The 19957-nt window shown below is 41.8% G+C and overlaps 1 protein-coding gene across 2 annotated transcripts; it reads right to left on the bottom strand.

Moving 5' to 3' along the window:
• Positions 1-5166: 5166 nt before the first annotated feature.
• FANCB (FA complementation group B) lies at positions 5167-19824 on the bottom strand. Of its 2 annotated transcripts, XM_081198109.1 has the most exons (10): positions 19530-19824; positions 17863-17964; positions 16302-17336; positions 14787-14939; positions 13498-13590; positions 11726-11854; positions 10914-11062; positions 9913-10349; positions 8679-8916; positions 5167-7572 (listed from the first exon to the last, which is right to left on the bottom strand). In XM_081198109.1, the coding sequence occupies exons 3-10, from the start codon at positions 17223-17225 to the stop codon at positions 7167-7169; spliced, it is 2529 nt and encodes an 842-aa protein (XP_081054235.1). In that variant the 5' UTR covers positions 17226-17336; positions 17863-17964; positions 19530-19824; the 3' UTR covers positions 5167-7166. The 2 variants fall into 2 exon arrangements, with proteins under 2 accessions (XP_081054235.1, XP_081054234.1); XM_081198108.1 differs by lacking the exon at positions 17863-17964 and having other exon boundaries at positions 19530-19823.
• Between the last annotated feature and the right edge of the window lie 133 nt (positions 19825-19957).

The following is a 19957-nucleotide window of genomic DNA, read 5'->3' on the forward strand; positions in this document are numbered from 1 at the left end:
TTGGTCCTGCCAGTTGCTTTTCCCATTATCTCTCATATTTGTGAGAGGCTGTGGAATTTGGGATTAGATAAAAAGTAGGGAGGTTTTAATGGATGGCTGGATGGGGAGAGGGAGGGCTTAAGAACCTCCTTCTGCCCGATATGTTTCCATTTTGTGGCAGAATCAAGACAGAGCTTAGCTTCACCTTCACAAGCCAAGGATCTTTCTCAAATCCATATACTCAAAGTTTAATTTCTATTGGTGAACTGAAAGTTGACTTAATTGTTAGAGTGTACCCAGGTCATTTCTGGTTAGAAACTAAACTATCATGCCTCAGCAGAAGCTTACGTAAATGAAAAGAGAACAGTATAAGCCCCCAATGCTAACCAGGGCATAACAAATGTACTTACTCATGCAACAAAGATGAAAGAAAACAATCTCTTGAGAGTTGAAGCTTTCCTACTGGTCAATGGAAGACAAACTTTTTTTTTTTTTTTTAAAGCCACCTCTGGTTTAAAGACAAGAGAATGGAAAATCTAGATGAGAATAAGCTGGTCACCAACACCAGACAGAAGTGCTCTTGTTCAGAGTTTCTCCAGCCAGCTTGGAACAGAAACCACATATTTACTTATTATGTATTAAAAGCATTTCTATTCCACTTTCATTATAAAAAATTTAAAAAGCAATACACAAAAAAATGCAAAATCACAATACATTAAAATGCAGAAATATAACAATAATAGTACTGTAAGTTACAATAAAAATCATTGCTAAAAGCTCAACAGTAAAAATGAGAAGAGCCCTTTGGGATTTCTCTTACTCCTGTACTGAGGAGCAGCTCACCACAAATTACCAAAAGACTTTAAAAAATGGTCTTTTTTCAAATGCTCGCTGATCAACAACCATGAAAGAGAGGTGATGGCATTCAGATATATTGGTGTAGTCTTCCGGTCAACAGGATTGCAGAGAGCCCAGTCTGCATGTTTTTGAGAATGCCCAAAGAACTACCACTGCCCTTCCTAGGTTCTTTTTCTCGAAAGGAGGCTCACACATTCAATAAGGTGAGAGCCCAACTTACACATGACTCACAGCTGTGCATTTACAAGGACTTTTAGTAGATATACAATGCAGGCTTTTTTGCACAGCACAGTGGTACCTTGGGTTAAGAACTTAATTTGTTCTAGGGACTTCCGGGTTGGTGCCTCCGGCAATGGCAGAGCTCCTCCGATCGGGAGGAACTTGCTCCGTGAAAAGCAGGGTCTGACCACCACGGTGAAGGCGGAGACCCATAGAAATAACAGGCGGGAGAAGCCTGTGAACTTGGGATTCGGCTGGCACCCTTTGCGCCTCCCCTACTCGTGGGGAAACCCTGTTTTGGGGATCCGGAGTGACGTGGGGTGAGCGGCGCGGTGCTTTGAATCGACCGCTTCTTTCACGGAGTGAAGCTGCATTGCTGTTGCCGGAGAGCGCTGACTTTTTCCTGTGGACAATTGGATTTTAAACGACTACCCATGAGTAGATCGGAGAATTGGATCTTGAAACACTTTAATTTGGCACTGAAGCGGGAAGGCTCTAAACAGGAAGTCCGCCTCCCGTTTTTGTAAATAGATTGAAGCAATGACGTTACAAGCTAAAGTCTTTGAAAGCTTATGATAAAGGATTAAATTCCCACCGGACAAAAATATATAACCCCTCTTGGAAGCAGGAGAAGAGGGGGGAAGTTTTGGATCTAGTGTGCCTGCAGAAGAGAGTGAAAATCAAATTGCCACTGCTCTGAACCTGGAAAAGGGCTGCCAGATGATGTTCGGGGAATGTTTATTGACAGAACGGATTTGACAGCTAGCTAAAATAAGAAAGGCACTGTTTCCATTGTCCTCTTCTGTGTTTAAAAATGGAGGAAAAAGTAACCGAAAATTGAAACTATTGTTATTTGCTCGAGTCGTGCTTGAAAGAATTGATACAAACGGAGACTGCTTCCCTCTAGAGGGAGCATGTGAAACTGTTACAGGAGTGCAACAGGGAGATCTCCAGCTGCAAGATAAGATTCTGAAAACTAGAGTCTGACCTTGGACCATTTAAAATGTTGATAGGAGAAGCTATTGTGACTGTATTATACAAGATAAACTACTCGCTGGAACAGCTCCATAAAAAGACAGATGACACGATCTCTAAAATTGACAGCTTGGAACAGAACGTGACTAACTTGAGTCAAAAAGTGAGTGCCAATACAGAAACAATTCAGGATTTGGTACAGGAACATATCTTGGTTGGACAAATGGTAGAGGAAAAGGAGAAAGCTGATGATGTGAAAATGGTGGAGAAAAAGGAGAAAGCTGATGATGTGAAACCAAAAGTAGTACAAGCAGGATCCTTAATTTCTCAGAAGCAAATTGAGGATTATAAATTGAGGTCTTTCATGACTGAATCCAGCAAAAGTCAATTTTTGAGGTTAGGATCCCGGCTTGGATTGAAGAAGGAAAGTTGGAAAGAACCCTCTATCCAGGGATTGACTGACTTTTGGGACATGGACTTGAGTTTGGAGGAGCCTGAAGCTTTGGGGGTCGCTAGAATTATAGGAATCCTGAAATACGTTCTGAAACACTCTAGGACTTTATTTTTAACTTTGGAAATTTGGCTGAACTGTCCAGAAGGAACAAAAGTATTGCTAGGCTGGAGTTTTCCCGAGATTTGCTCCAGAGCATCAAAGAATATGAAGAAGACCTGCAGAAGGGACTTGGAAGAGATTTAAGAGCCTCGGATATAAGAACACCAGGTTGATGGACTATATGGAACTGACGGAAAGGACTGGCAGAATCCGAAGCCAGGGAGAGGAGATAGTGGAAGATTACTGGAAAATTTAAAGTGTTTATTTAGAAATATTGTTAAAGTAATGACTGTTAGAAAAATGGTGGAATGATATTTTATGGATTTAGCAGAAATGCTATAAGAAGTTGGGTGTATATAAGTAATTTACCTTTAATGGGAAATAAGGTTAAAGAATAGGTTATTTATAATATGACAGAAAATAGAGAAAGATGGAAAGGATTTGCTGAAACAAGTACTAGAAGTGGGATACAAAAAGGGAGGTGTGAGGAAGTCGAGGAAACAAGGGAATGAAGGACAGAGTATGGAAAAGGAGGGATGTTTTTAAATTGTTTTTGTCTTGCTTTGTTTATGTGTCTAGTTTAATGGGTTTGTATTGTTTATATATTGTATGGTTTTTTCTTTTTTCTTGTCTTTTTTCTCTTTTTTCTTTTTTGTCTTTTCTCTCTTTCTTCTACTTTTTTGTAACTTTTAAAAGCAATAAATATTATTTTTTTTAAAAAAAAGAACTTAATTTGTTCTGGAGGTACGTTCTTCACCTGAAACGGTTCTTAACCTGAGGTACCACTTTAGCTAATGGGGCCTCCCGCTGCCACTGCGCGATTTCTGCTCTCATCCTGAAGCAAAGTTCTTAACCCAAGGTACTATTTCTGGGTTAGCGGAATCTGTAACCTGAAGCGTCTGTAACCCAGGGTACCACTGTACCTTTGGTGTTCCATGTTGCACACCGAATGCCTTAACTCAAAGAATAGGATCGGGGATGACTTCACTCAGACCACAAGTTACAAAACGCATATCAATCCCTGTTGAGTATAGACATCAGGAATGTACTACTATATAATCCAGTTCCATTTTGGCATGCAAACCAGAAACTGCTATTGGATTAAGTTAAATCTTAATCCCTGTGTCTTAGCCTCTTTTATTTCATCAGATAACTTCTCCTCTGGTTAGAAGAGAGATGTAAAGGTGGAACTATCACACTTTGGGTCATCGTCCCCTGCTCTGTTACACTTGTGGCCTTGAGAACTAAGGGCACAACTAAACTAATCTGGGATGTAGCCCTGCAAAAAGACTAAGCTTTGCTGCCAGGCAGCTGGAGACTGTAGCAAAACCTTCGTTCCAGCTGCTTATCTTTATGCTCTAGAAATTTCCAAATATCATAGAGCTTTCACTTTGGCCTCCTTTAATGCCTTGCCATCTGCTCTGCTGGGAGATACACATACACACACATACACACCGCTTGTAACCACTGCGCCTGCTCGTCAATTGGGAATCAAAACAGTTGAGGACATTCCTTATATATTACGCCCCCATTTAAACTGAATTCCCAGGCAGTTCTGATAACCTCCATCCTTTTGTCAGATTCCACTAACTACTAAATCAGTACCAAAGTGGCAAAATTCAGTGCATCCTCATGCATTACTAGGAACGGGATGGTTAAGTCTCCTTACCAACCACACTATCAGTCAGCTAGTGATGTTCTAGGGAAGGATTGGATGCTGAGGCAGGTGGCATCCCCTCTTTATCCTAACCCAGGCAAGACTTGTCTAAACTGAGTGTCCTTTTGCAAGTGACCTAGAATGGATTAGAGGACCCTGTGAATGATGCGTCAACCAAAGCAATTTGAAAAGAAGGGAGTTCAGAAAGAACTGCCGTCTCGTGCAGGCTACAGACATCCACAGGCACCTGCAAGGATCAGTGCACATTCACAAGGACTTTTTTATTTTTTAAGTTGTGCTTCCCTTCAAAACACTGGAGAAACACCAATGAAGTAAGCAAATCAGCAGATGGAATAAGGTTAGCTTGATGTAACCTTTAAAATACCGCATGCGATGACTGACCACATGGACGCTGGTTTTTGCAGAGACTCCCACTCCTGAGCCAAGCATTATAATGACCTGGCAATCGTTTTAATCTGTGGAACTGAGGGACAAGGGAATGCCCACAATAAAAACCTAATCGAACTGCAGGATTATTCCGAAATAGAAGTTGCCGATTGGGAAATATGGGGAGATACTAACCCGTTAAGCAGTTATTTCTGCACTTTTCCTCTACCCAGAAGCAAGAGCTCACAGAAGCATTTATGTGTACTCAGGGGTGCAATGAAGCAGGCTCTGCAGCCCGTGAGAAGCACTGGTGAACCTGAGAAGTTACTTGAGTTTATGAAGATGTTTGCTTGAAGTCTTGCCAGGTTAAAAGGCCAGAAGCCTCATAAAAGTAACTACGGTTTGAAATTCTTGAGGATCCTTTTCAACCCAAGCAGTGCTTTTGATGCACAACACATTCAGTCATTCAGTGACAAGTACAAAAATGAACAGCTTTTATCAACTCAGTTCGTTCCACATATCAAACCAATGACCAGAATGCTACTTTCAAAAGTATTTAATGGATAACTCTCTACAAGTGCATGATAATGCTTTCAGAAAATTGCCAGTCAAAGCTAACAAAGAGTCACTCAAATGGCCGTCAGATATTTCTTCGTATTTGCAGGCAGTTTCTTACATGGGGTAGTTATCAAAAGCTTAACATCTTTTTGCAACACATGTAAACCCAGCCCTAAGAAAGTTGTCGCTCACTATGCTTCTAGCAAAAGCAGCAGCGATAGCCTACAATATTCTGTATTTCCCCCTCTCCATCTCTTCTACATGAAGAAAACAATTTTAAAATAAGTATATAAATTTGAAGAAACAGGCTTCTTCTATAAAGGATAGACCCTTACGTAGCCAGAACCATATGAGAGGTAACAACAGCCGTGGGGAAAACCTCAAGGTTTGCAGACGCACAGTAAAAAAACTATGAAAGGTAAAAACCCACAGAAGAGCTTGAGAAAGACTGAACATGCTTCCTGGAATAGAAGGGGACTGTTGCAGAGAAAAGCAGAAAATTGTGAAGAGGAGGAGCAGAGGGCACGGAACGAAGAGAGAGCGTGGCTGGCTGGCAAGAACCCTGAACAGGAAGACTCCCAATCCAAAATATTTTTCAGCAGGCCCCATTTGAAGAACATAACATCTAAGGGACCTATTGAGAAGAATGACACTAAATAGCCATCATAATGTATAGGTTTGAGCAGAGATTTGGAAACCCATTAAAAACAGCGTTTAGCGTATGAAGATTATTAATGAGCTTTCAGCTCTCTGCACAGCTGCAAGGAAACTGTTTCGTTGCACCGATATATGAAATGAGGAACAATTCTGTAATCCCAATATGGAATAAACAATGTTTATTGGGAAGTTTGATGATATTTAATAGGTGGCGTGATCAAGTTTCCTGTTACTGTAGCTTAAAAAACAGGTTACAACATGCATGTAAACAAGTAAGGCAAATATAAAAAACCAGCCTGTCTCTAGACATGCTGAGATTTAACATTTGTTAGAAAGCCAAGAATCTGGTTTGCCTATGTTGCTAGCTTTCGGTTGCTCAGCAACTCTAGTATCAGTCTATAAAAACACAAATGCGATGTATATTGTGCATCGCATTCTCCAACTGTAGTCAATAGAATCAAATGTAAAGATGAGTGGAAAGCTTCTATTCCACCACAATAAAAAGATAAAAAAGTGTCCGAAGAGAAATAAGTGCAATGGAGCTATTGGAAAGAAGTATTATTGGAGAAAGGCTTTTGGAAACAGAGAAGCATGAAACAGAGGCTGACTTTGGGACGTGCCAACAGGTTGGCTAACATCTGCAACATTCCTTGCACAAGTATGCATAGAAGTTTAAAAGATACCTAATGGAAATATATTCTGGGTATCTTTGTTCATGGAACAGCAGAAGTGTACCCATGTATGTATTGAGAAATGTATTGAAATGCAGTTTTGAAAAATTGTAGAAATACCTCTTGCCAACTCATTTTCAGTGAGTATTCTGGCCACAGTACTTCTGTGACCTAATTAGAATAGCAAGCTGCTGGGCAACCAATTCGCTCAGTGAAAAAACAAACAATGGCTACCCTTACTCTCCCATTGTATCAGGGTGCAGAGTTTATGATGCAGGATCTTTTCCGAAGCTATGGTGAAATACAGATTTTTAAAAATCTGTTGGGCACGCAAAACAGCAGTGTGGGCGAAACAGAGGAAGGCAGGTGACAGCAAATCAAGGCCTCTGTCTCTCTTTCCCAACCTGTTGCTCTAAGTAGAGATGCACAAGCATGGGGAGTCTCAATACAGAATACTGACAGAAGGCAGTTTACTGACCACCATACTTTTTGTTCAGGCAGGCATTCACTATAGCTCTTTGAAACGTTGCAAAATAATTCCCTTGCAATTGATCACTAGCTGAACAGAAATAAGAGCACTAATGGATTCTTCATTTTAATCATAAATAGGAATGTGAAGTGCGTCACATTATAGCTTTGGCTAAGAAATAAGTCAAAGAAGTTTGCTGAGTAATGAGCACTGCCATGCAATTGTGTCAGAATTCAGCTGCGATTCAAATACATTCAAAACGAGTCTCCGGTACAAGGCACCACCCACTGTTCGGTTCATACCCAGCATGCATTGCTTCTGCTCCCTTTGAAACTGCTCTCTGAACTGTTGCACCGCAGAGACGCTACTTGCTTCTTTGCTCTCCTCATAAATCAGAGACATGTGGTTTTCAGGTTGGCTTAGAGCTGCGGAGGAAGCTTGCCGGAGAGTGACCATTTCCTTTTCTAAAGTTAGTGCAAGCTGCTCAGCAAGTACCTTCTTGCTCCCTACCCTGAGTGGTTTTATCTTACAGGCTGGTGGCAACGATCCGGTGAGGTTATGAAGGCACTGGAACAAAATCGTTTGATGTCTGTAAAGCAGATTTGTAAAAAAAAAAAAAAGGTCAGTTATCATTGTTCATAAAAATTCACCAGCAGAAGTTTAAATGTAAGCCAGAAGCTATTCAGAACATGAAGCACCGTACTTAAAGGTGAAAAAGGGAATTTGGAACAAATATGAAGTATGGGTAAAGGCAGAAGCAAGCAGGGCTAAGCAAGTTATACTGACAGTAATGTTCCCTGAGAAGTTACAATTAAGGTTTAGAGCAGGGAGGAGGAACTTGCAGTCCTCTAAACCACAACTCTTATCTTCCTGATTGTTGACCATGACGGCTGGGGATGAGAGTTGGAGCCCATGGGGACTGTGGGTTCCCCATGCCTGGCTTTTACTTAAACAATCTGTTTAAATATTGTGCTCAAAATATGCATTGTGACTGAGTTTAGTATGTTTGGTATTAGTAATCTTTGAAAGGGAAAATGAGGTTCTTTGAAGCTATTCAGTGAGCTGAGTTCCATGACCAAGGCAATGAAACCCTATGTGAATTAGGATATAAACATGTTTACATAAGTGAATTAAACCATAACAGATATCTGTTTCACAACTCAGTATTTTATTGCATTTAAAAGCTCTTTCTAAGGTAGAATACTTTGAAGAATATTCCCTGAGCATGAAAACCTGTCCCGTAAAAAATATCCTCTCAGTGAAAACCTGTCCCGTAAAAAATATCCTCTAAAATGACTGAGCAAAATTCTAAGGAAGTTACGCGTATTTTCTATGGCTGTGCCCACCTGCTTCTACCTGGTTTGCTTGAATACCAAATTCAAAGTGGAACATCATATGTTTCCATAAGGTAGATAGCAATGTTAGTTCTGAAAATTCCACAAGGTGTCTTGTTTCAAGTTTATATGATCTTCATTGAATGAAGCCGCTGTAATTATAGTTGTGGGGTCTTCGATGCTCACCTATGCAGATCTCTTAAAATGTTTACAAGAGAATCCAATCACCTACTCATCTAGCTAGCATAGCACAGCTATTCAAAATGGTCTTAGATTGCTAGCACAGCAACCTCTATAGCTGTCATGCTCACGAGGCAAAATGAGGTGAGAAAGGTATCTCCAGCTTTTCAATTGCCATTACCTGTAAAATACTGTTAAAGTTCCTTCGAACGGTGTTTTGAGATTCCACTTGAAGACAGTGCCATTCAGATTTCCGGATTTACAAGAGATGAAAGTATCAGGATATTCTTTTATTGCTGCACACTCCATTTGTTCCTGCAGCCATGTTTTTATGTGAATCAATGTATAGTCAGAGGAAATTATTTGAAGTGACACCTTGTGTGATGCTGCACAAAGTGCAACAAGATCTTTTATGGAGCCTGCAGCAGGGGCAGAAAAGCATTCGTGGAATTAAAACGGTGTGCAGGGCATTCAAAGCATCCCTTCAACTGTTTCCCCTTCATTTTAAATCCTTCAATTAAGCAAAATCCGAGATCAAATCCAAGATCTAGATATTGCATTCCTTTAGACTAGCTTATTTTATGATAGGAAGGCATTTGTGGTTAATTTTTGCTGCCCTATTGTAAACTCTTGGTGCCAGTCAACAAGTAATTTAAAATCAGTGTAACAGTGCTTGTTTGGCGACAACATCCCTCCCACATCCTGCATACCATCCCTAAAACCAATCAAGAACAACCTCTTTGTCGCTCAGGTGGCTGCTTCAGAATTATTAAGTCATCTTCCTAGTGACACAAATTAAATTTGAAGCTTTCATCCAGATCAGAGTGGGGTGGAATGAGAAAGAGAAGAGATATTGTTTAAGAGACGGGGAGAAATGTTAGGTGTTCCATTGTTTTTTAAAGTACCGTATTTTTTGCTCTATAAGATGCACCAGACCACAAGACCCACCTAGTTTTTGGAGGAGGAAAACAAGAAAAAAAATATTCTGAATCTCAGAAGCCAAAACAGCAAGAGGGATCACTGCGCAGTGAAAGCAGCAATCCCTCTTGCTGTTCTGGCTTCTGGGATAGCTGTGCAGCCTGCATTCGCTCCATAAGACGCACACACATTTCCCCCTTACTTTTTAGGAGAGGAAAAATGAGTCTTATAGAGCAAAAAATACGGTAATGTTTTGGCTCTAAAGAAAACTATTGCCACCTATTCAGCTCTTTGGGACAGAACTGGCAAAATACCTAAGTCAGAAAACAAGTGAACCTGTTCTGGGTTCAATTCCTGTTCAGGTCTGCTAACTAAGGTCAACATTTCCTATACTACAGCAGGTAAGCTTGAAAAACAACAACCCGTAGTTCTAGCTTTTAAATAATCAGTCCCAAAAGTACAGCAAGTAGCTACCAATCCCTGCATAAAAAGTTTACCTGTGTATTTATAATCTTTTAGATTTATCGAACGTTTTCCAGCGGAAATCTCAGCCAAACTTAATAAAATCTTCCCACACAATAAAGTCATTCTTTTGCTTTTCTGCAGACGTTCGTCATCTCTGCAGCTTCTCTTAGTAGCATGTAACAGTACCACGCAGCCTGCTTCATGCAATGCTAAGAAAGGGGACAGCTGGGTAACTGCAGTGAATGTTTTTGTCCTATCCACCTTCACCTGAGAAGGTTCCCCATTGCACTCCTTCCCATTATGGCAATCGAGCTTGATCCTTTTAAGCAGAGGCTCCAGTTGCCAATGGGATGCAGATTCTGCCAGCGCAGCTTTCTTCAATGCAACTACACGGCAGCGACACTTAGCTGGAAAAGCCGAAGGGCATTTACGACCCATTACCAAAGATAAACGGACGTCACTGAGCAGCCTGTTCAAAAAAAGAAAAATGCAGACTTAAGAAACAAAAAACAAATGCAGGAATGGCAGTGTACTGTGATCTTCTCTTGATATACTCGAGATTTACAGTTTCTTCATAGCAGCAAAAACAGACACTAAAATGTACCTTGCATTTATACCATATAAATCTAATATACATTCATCCAACTCAGGGATTTTTTTTGCATTTTCGTTCGGAGCCATTCTTAACTTTTCTATTTTCTACAGTGGTACCTCGGGTTAAGTACTTAATTCATTCCGGAGGTCCGTTCTTAACCTGAAACTGTTCTTAACCTGAAGCACCATTTTAGCTAATGGAGCATCCTGCTGCTGCTGCGCCGCCGGAGCCCGATTTCTGTTCTCATCCTGAAGCAAAGTTCTTAACCCGAGGTAATATTTCTGGGTTAGCGGAGTCTGTAACCTGAAGCGTACGTAACCTGAAGCGTATGTAACCCAAGGTACCACTGTATTTTTCAATTTTTCAGTTGTAGGGTATATAATCTCTACCAATAGCAGCATTTATCGATAGTTAATGTATAAGATTTATACAACTTACAAGTCATATGTGTCCATTAGTTTCACTCCAACGACTAAGTTGTCCTCCACCACACGGTACCAAACCTCCTGCACAAGCTGCTCTTTGTCTATAGATGGAGTTGATGTGCCATTATCCAATGGTTCATCCCAGAGGGAAACAAGACCTGCCTTTCAAGAAAAGATACACACATCTACACATATGCCCAAAACAAGCCTGTGTCATAGTTCAAACAATTCCGGAACCAGGAAAATACTACTATTCTTCATATATTTCAGCTAAAAGATTAATCAGTATGGTACACGCCACTTTTACAACAAAAAATATGCTAAAGAGTTTCCATAACCCTCTATAGGGTTTTTCCCCAATCCACAGCTGCAGCTATTTACCTACCTGACAACTTCAAAAACTCGCCCATTTTGAATTGTTCCTTTGTTCTAATTTGAGAGAGAATTCCACCCATTGGTGAACAGATAGAGTTCTGTATTACTCCACATAAACTATGGAAAGGAACCAGTGACTGCAATGCTTTGAGCTGAAAATATATGTATGGAACAGGAACCTTTCTGTGATAGTCATGTCCTTTAGCAACAAAATTTTGTATCTGTATTTCCTTAAAGACTGGCTATTTTTGGCTTTAGTGAAAAATGTTGACCCCAAACATAAAGAAATATTTCTTACATGGTTACAGCTACCAATGAGTGACTCTTATGCAAAGTATTGGAAGCCTGTGTCCCTACCTATTATAGAAGAATGGAAACAAAACCTGTTTATATTTTTTTTAAACAAACATGTCTCTGTTACAGAAAAAAATAAATATTCATGTAGTATACCTTTTCCGCACTTGGAAGACTATGTCTTTGGTCTTGAACTAGGTCAATCAATGCTCCACAACTTTCCACCAGAACCTTTTCTTTGAGCCGTAAATGCTGCTGCAGCTCTCGAACAGAAGCAAAACCAGCCTATGGGATACAAAAGGAGTTAGAAATTCATGATGATGACGAAACTGTAAGAGTAAGATGCTTTTCTTTTGCAAGAGATTAAAAGACCGATATGAGCTAACAGTCGTAGATTCCTCTCTCATTGTTATAAAATTATAAATCATGGCTTAACATAGAAATGGGAAGTTCTGTGGTTGCTGTGATAATTATTTGACGAAACCGACAATGCAGAGAAAAATCTGTAGCTACTCACTGCAGAAAATGTGCAGTTACCTGAACTTTGGACATCAAGTTTCTTTCAGTAACCTGCCTTTCTTTTATACTCCCCGTCCTCAGCTAGGCTGATGTACCGTATTTTTCACTCTATAGGATGCATTTTTCCCCTCCAAAAATTAAGGGGTAATGTGTGTGCGTCCTATAGAGCGAATGCAGGCTGCGCGGCTAAGCCCAAAGCCAGAACAAGGAGATGGAGCGCTGCGCAGCGCTCCGTCTCGCTGTTCTAGCTTGGGGTTAGCTGCGCAAAGCCTCCTGCCCTGCCTTCACCCCGCTGCCCTGCGGAGGCTACGCAGGCTGTACGAAGGTGGGGGGAAGGCTGCAATGCTTCCCCCCACCGCCAGCCCCAAAGACCAAGTTGGAGAGCAGCGCAAAGGCGGCGCGCTTCTCCCCGCCAGCCCCAAAGAGCAGGTCAAAAGGAACCCAAAGCCTCCAGAGCCCAGGGGGAACTCCCGCTGGGCTCCGGAGGCTTCGGGTGAACGCACCTTGAACGCACAGAACGCACCTTGTTTTAGAGGGGGATAACAAGAAAAAAATAATTTCCCCCTGTTCTCCCCCTCCTATGGTCCGGTGCGTCCTATAGAGCGAAAAACATGGTAAATACCCTTTTGTTCTTTGCATGTATCCCTTGGACACCTAAACTGCTAATCTGTATCCCTCCCGTTTTTCCCATAATTTACTGGCAGAAATTATGCCAGTAAAGGCTGAATGGGAATGAATGAATGAATGAATGAATGAATGAATGAATTCCTATAATTCCTGGCCAATGGCATGTTCCCATCAAAGGTCTTTATAAGTGATTCATAGGAATTCATAGCAAAGTAGCAGCTAAGGTTATATGTGTCATCCACAGTAGACAACCACAAAACTTGATGTAGAATAAAGTCAGCAGCAAGGCACCTACAATAAGAAAAGCATCATCATCTCAACATTAGGTTTTCAAGGACATATACAAGGCACGAGAAGGAGGCCAGACAACAGTGCAACAATAATTCCTAGTGCTTATCCCTTGTTTTAATTTGGGTTGGAAAGTGAATCATGGGCAATAAGCCTTTCTTTCCTAGCTTCCAAACAAACTAGTGATGGCTATCAGTACTTCAAAACCTGAAGAGAGCAAGGCTATAGCCCTGTGCACATATACCTGAGAGTAAGCCCCACAGAATACAGCGAGGTGTTTAGACACCAAACACTCCAGTAAGTTAAGATTCCCTCAAGACAACTCAACAGTAATTATAGCAGGGAATACTCAGTACGACTACCTGGTTCTGCATTTGCAAACATCAACGAAATGGAATGATCCAAAACAGAGTTTATACTGCATGAAAGTTTGTTAATACAAAACAAACCCCGAGTTGTCAAGACATATCAAGAGGCAGATAATGGATCCAAACCTGCAATCTTGCTTCAAGTCCTTTGATAGTAAGGAAGTGGTTCTTTTGTAGCTCTTGTGTAGAATGTGAGTCATCTTCATAGCTTATGTTATTCTAAAGACAGGCAAAACATATTTAACTCTATGCCTGAAAGTAAGCGAGGCACGGATGTGGAAAACTGAGCCACACAAGGACCAAGTAAAAGCCACCCAAGTGAAAATGACAATTGTATCCACTTCAAAGCCTACATTTCTGTATTTTTATAATAAATGTTACATATAATTATAATATTGTAGATTTGATGCAATATGGATTTATTAAAATATATGTACTTTAATTATACTCCAACCATTAAAAAAATATTCTACACATCTACTGGTTTTCAGTTGAAAGATGAGATTGATAGTACATAGTAGCCTGGTCAGGGACTCGGGTGGCGCTGTGGGTAAAACCTCATGTGCCTAGGGCTTGCCGATCGCATGGCCGGCGGTTCGAATCCCCGCGGCGGGGTGAGCTCCCGTCTTTCGGTCCCAGCTCCTGCCCACCTAGCAGTTCGAAAGCACCCCTAAAATGCAAGCAGATAAATAGGTACTGCTTTATAGCGGGAAGGTAAACGGCGTTTCCGTGCACTGCACTGGTGCTGGCTCGCCAGAGCAGCTTCGTCACGCTGGCCACGTGACCCGGAAGTGTCTCCGGACAGCGCTGGCCTCCGGCCTCTAGAGTGAGATGAGCGCACAACCCTAGAGTCAGACACGACTGGCCCGTACGGGCAGGGGTACTTTTACCTTTAGTAGCCTGGTTTGGACATAACTGCAGCTTGTTCTTAGGTAAGCTTTAAGTATTAGGCTCAAGCACTTCCCATCTCACCTCCACAAGATCAGAAGCTTCTGTTCCTGTTTCAGATTAACCAGTTTCATGTGCCATTGATCTTCAGTGTGCTTAATTGAAACAACTTAACTTCAGAAACTATTCTTTTAAGTTGAGTTGTTTCAACAGACCACAGTTAAGATTAACCGGTTCATTTGAATTTGGATGACTCTGCAGAATGCAGTTCATCTAAAAAGGAATTCTTCCTTGTAGCCATTCCAGAGATGGGAGCATATGCAAGACAAAGGTTCTCAGAAGCATGGTTCAGCATTATGTCAAAACAAGGTCACTGTAGAGTTATGAAAGGCATTTGATTCTGCAAGGCATACCTTCTTCCAAACCTCCTCAATTTGAATCAAAGCAAGCCGTGAAGCAAATGACTCTTTGCCTGATACCTTTTACCGAAACCTTTCCCAACAATTTCCCCAATCAGTAAATCTTACCACATGGTGTACATTTCCAAAATTGGATATTTGAAATGTATTTAAACTTTCTGAGATGGAGTCAGCCTTTAGAAGAACTAAGATTTGTTCCGTTCCAATGCCAACAAAATCATCTACCAGAATAGACCTCACATTTTTCCAGGAAGAAACCACCTGCAATGTAAGGTGACGTTGGAAATGTTTTCATTTCGTTAATATCTACATTATGCACATGAAATGAAAATATTTTCATATTAGACAACTTAAGTTAGTATGGTGCAGCAGCAACAAGACCACAATGCACCAACTACAGTTATAACAGACATTTCAAGCAATTTTATTCTTCAATTAATTTCAAGAGCAACAAACATTGCGTGAATCCATCCTTAGGAGATGGAGCATGGACATTTTATCATCTGCTATGTTATGCATACAGTGGTACCTCTGGTTACATACTTAATTCGTTCCGGAGGTCCGTTCTTAACCTGAAACTGTTCTTAACCTGAAGCAGCACTTTAGCTAATGGGGCCTCCTGCTGATGCCGCACCTCCAGAGCACGATTTTTGTTCTCATCCTGAAGCAAAGTTCTTAACCCAGGGTAATATTTCTGGGTTAGCGGAGTCTGTAACCTGAAGCGCATGTAACCCAAGGTACCACTGTACTTAAAACTTGTTTCATTCTTCTGAAATTTATTTCTGGTGCACCTACGTTCATTGAACACACAAGTATTTGGTTTTGTGCCTTTGTTCAGGACTTCATTTGAGTGAGGACTTAGCCCCAGCATCTACATATATTCAGCCCTGGAACAAGTTATAAAATTATTTCAAAATTGCCTCCATGACTCCACAGAGAGCTTCAACACGGAGTAACTACCATGAGCTCTGGGTTAAGAGGAATGACTTTCAAAGAAAGTAGAATGACACCTAGGTTGGCATCAGCCCCAGCACATCTCACTACCCCTATTACACACAAGAGGTTCTGCAACATCAGAAATCCAGTATGCATTTGAAGCTTCCATGTAGGCAAAAGGCTTCCCTATTCATCTCAACTGCTAGGAAAATCCTCCTCTGGAGGAGAGATGTGGGAGCCAGCTTTGTCATCTAGCCTGTATACCAGCTGTTTGCCATCACCTCTGAACTTATGGGTAGCCAGGCTCCCTGGAATGCAGTAAAACCAGTACTAGAAACTGTATTGTTTGTTAACTCTTATTTTGCTTTGTATTTATGTTCTTAAGACTCAATTGGTATCATTTTCGTAATACTGAATTTATTCTGTGTTTTCCAAATTGTGTCTGGATTTTTTGTCATTTTGAATTTACTGATATGTTCTATTTGTAATAAAGAGCACTGGAAATACAATGTTTTGAATGTTTGCTGTAAGCCGCTTTGGGCCCTGCCTATTGTGGAAAACAGAATATAGGCAAGCTCAATCACTCAATACGTGCATCAGTTTCTGCAGAGATTTGTGTCGAGCATATTGCATAACATAAGAAAGCAGAACCTTTGCAAGCCTAAGAACAAAGTATCAGATCAATACCTGTAAATTACGCTTCCATAGTGCACACACATCTCCTGAAGCAAAGGTTACAACCACCAACTGGCTGTTTCCTTCCACTGCTGCTACCTGTACAGAACAAGGATTCTCATATGGAAGCTGGTGAACATCTTTTGGTAGACCATCTTGGAAAACGATGACTTGGCTTTTGCATGTGACTACGACAACTGACGTCCTGAGCTTGCTTCTCACGGCATCGACTTCACAAACGTGCACACACGATACCACACCGCCATAAGCATGAGGAACAAAAGTGGCCCTTGTTACCGCTTGCTGTTTCTCCACTGCATAGGCAAAGCACTCAGTACCCCAGATGAATGCATCTGATTTGGGAACACTCTGCCCGTTGCCTCCGTCTGTCAAACAAGCAGCTCTTGTTCCCAGAACAACAGCACCCTCACCCTTAATCTCACCCGCCCATTTGATGGAACAAAGCTGAACAGGGGCACATAAAAGAGTGCAAGTTTGGGGAGAAATGTGAAACAGGCTTTTTGCATGGCTCCATAAAACCGTTGGGCCAGAAAGCAACTTTATGGGTTCTTTCAGTTCATAATCCAATTTAAAATGCAGAACCAGCTCGAATTTGTTACTGCTATGAAGCAAGAGTAAAGTATATTTTGTGTTCTTCTTCATCTTCTTTTTCAATAGAACACAAGGGTGAAGGATTCCTGTTCTGAAGTCAGTTCCACAGCTGCAATGAACCATTTCCACACCATCCTCACAATCGCCAAATGACCCAGTAGACGTCTCAATAAACTGTTTAGTACAACTGTCAAATGACATTCTCCTGACGTGCAATTTCATCACTTTTGTACCACCGCCTTGTGTGGATTTCAGTTTTGACAGCTGGAAAATCAGGAGTTCCCCATTATATGACAACAACTTCTCTTGCTGATCCATCAGCATATTTCCTTAAAATATGTCCACTGCAAGAAGACCATGAGTTAGTCTCCTGTTTTTCAGTAGGATGATTCTTCTGTTTAATGTAGCATTTGATCTGAGCAGCATTTTTCCAATCTGAAAAATAATAAGTGTTTGGCAATACAGCAATAGAAAGCAGATCATTTGAACCTCAGTAAGGAAGGATCAGTCTGTGCCCATAAAAAAGTCACATTCACACAAATAATTCAGTTCAACAAAACACTTCCAGCTGGATTCTAAATATGTTTATCTAAGTAAAGAGGGCACTTCCTGATAACTGTACCTAGGATTACAGTGTTTAACCCAGGGGTGGGGAGCTTCAGGCCTGGGGGCCAAATACAGTCTCTCCATTGAGCCCTTGAAAGCTGCCCAGGCCACATCTCTCACCAGCCCTGCTCTGCACTCTGCTCAACACCCAACCACACTCCCCTCAGCTGCAATTCCCAGCAACTAATATTCAGGGGCATGCTGCCTCCAACAGTGGAGGGAGAACATATCATTGGTGGCTAATTGTTATCACTGATGTGGCCCCAGAAGGCTGCAATTGAGGCTGAGTAAGGTCCCCTGCTTTCACCCATGTACTGTTTACACTTAACGATGAGTTAAAGCAGAAGGGTGCCACCTTTAGCTGCCAATTCCTATAGATGTTCAAGAAGTAAGGTCCACTGAATCCAGTCCTGGAATTAGTCCAGCCAATCGTCACTAGTGACAAACATCTAAATATCTGAAATCAGACAATTTTTAATCAGGATTAGACACAGAAATCTAGTAAATCCCACATGTAATGCCAGGGGAAATTACAACTGTCCAGCATAATCAAGCTTTTCCCAGGATGTAAATTACCTCAGCCAACAGGCCTTAAAGGCATTTCTTGCTCTGGAATGCAAAAGTAATGGTGCTACAAATACGTAGCTAAATTCTAATCTAAAGATGATCCGGTTTCTCAGATATTTCATCCTTCAGAGATAAGGGACTCACGGTGGGCACCTATAAAATGTCTACTCATAAGCAAGCCCCACTGTACACATGTACGCATGTTAAATGAGTACAGTATACAATAGCAACCTCAAAGGAATGTCGTAGGGGATACACTACTGCTTTGGAATACAAGAGACAGGCTCCAAGGTGACCAGATGCGAAGGAAGACAAGCCTGTAACTTTAATCACTGTGTGGAAGTTGACATTTTAACAACTACAGCTGGTTATGCTATCAAGGGAGATAAAATCTAAAGAGTTTTCTTCTGAACAGCTACAAAAAATACAAGAGCTTTTCCATTTCAACCAACCCAGCCACACTGAGTTAGAGCCAGTGATCACATATCTTCTTTTTTAAAGGAAATGGTGATTCTAAAAGTACATGCACATGTGATCTTAGTTATCTGATGGTGCAGGACACAAATGACACATAGGCTTACAACCACTCTTTTCTCTCTCTGGTTTGTGTGGCAGTAAAATAGATCTGACTCACGTGTGAGTAAGAAATAAAAGAATTGGCTGGGCACCTAGATTCAAAATGTGGGGCTTTACACATTCTCCAGCTGGAGAGAGTCCCCAGCAAGGTTTAAAACAGTCACAGTTAAGCAGAAACATGCGATGGAAATAATTTACAGTGGCACATCGGGATGCGAACGGGATCCGTTCCGCAGCCCCGTTCGCATCCTGAAGCGAAGGTAACAAGCGACGGCACATCTGCGTGGGTCACGTTTTGCCGCTTCCGCGCATGACGTCATTTTGAGCATCTGCACATGCGGCAAAACCCAGAGGTAACGCGCTCCCTTACTTCCAGGTTGCCGCGGAGCGCAACTCGAACGCACATTCAACCCGAGGTATGACTGTAGTTTGCTTGCAGAGCTCGCCCTTCTCTCTAGCGCTCTGGCAATAAACGGACCACACTCTGTTAAGTAAGTTTAAAATGTTTTGCTTGCAAAATCCAAAGGTCTGATTCATGCGCTGTTCCACGCAGCAGCAAGGAGAACACAGGTGGAATACTATTGGGTACAAAATACAGAATACAAGTTTCAAGCATGTAGTCTGTGCTGGGAGCCCCACTGAACTCAATTGGACTTATTCCCAGTTAAGAGGTGTTCAGATTGCCTCCTCAGAATCACTTGACTTTAGCACTGTCAACCTAATCCCTCTCTGTGAGCGGGTGGGATTAGTTCTGTAAACCACCCCCCAGGTCACACCTGGCACGCTGGCATGCATAAGGGAAGGGAGTGAAATCTCCATCCTTATCCTGGTCGGCATCCCTCTGTAGGAATACTAAGGAGCAACCTTAGGCGAACTTACTTGGAAGTAGGTCCCACTGATCTGAATGAGCAAAGGGGGAAGGACCCGATGAGCCTCAACACAACGCGCGAGGAGACCGCGGGAGCGCCTTTCATTCCCCGCCAGCAACAGCACTAGCGGCCGGAGCCTCAAGCTCCGAACAATCCCGCCAAACGAAAGAATCCTGGGAATGGAGTCACGTTACGTCATTAAGCCGAGCGCCATTGGCTGTAGCAAACGAAATGGGCGGGGCCGCAAATGGAGAAGCGAAAGGCCGCGCGCGGTAGGATTGGACGGAATCACGCCAGGAAATGAATGGGCGTGACTTCCAGAGAGAGAGAGAGAGAGAGAGAGAGAGAGAGAGAGAGAGAGAGAGGGTGGGAGGGGGGAGGAAGTGGGAGGTTATGGTTTCGCGTCTGCGCGCTACGTACGATTTGTTTGTTTGTTTT

The sequence above is a fragment of the Podarcis bocagei genome (assembly GCF_964188305.1).
Source record: "Podarcis bocagei genome assembly, chromosome: 6".
NCBI classification, from domain to species: domain Eukaryota; kingdom Metazoa; phylum Chordata; class Lepidosauria; order Squamata; family Lacertidae; genus Podarcis; species Podarcis bocagei.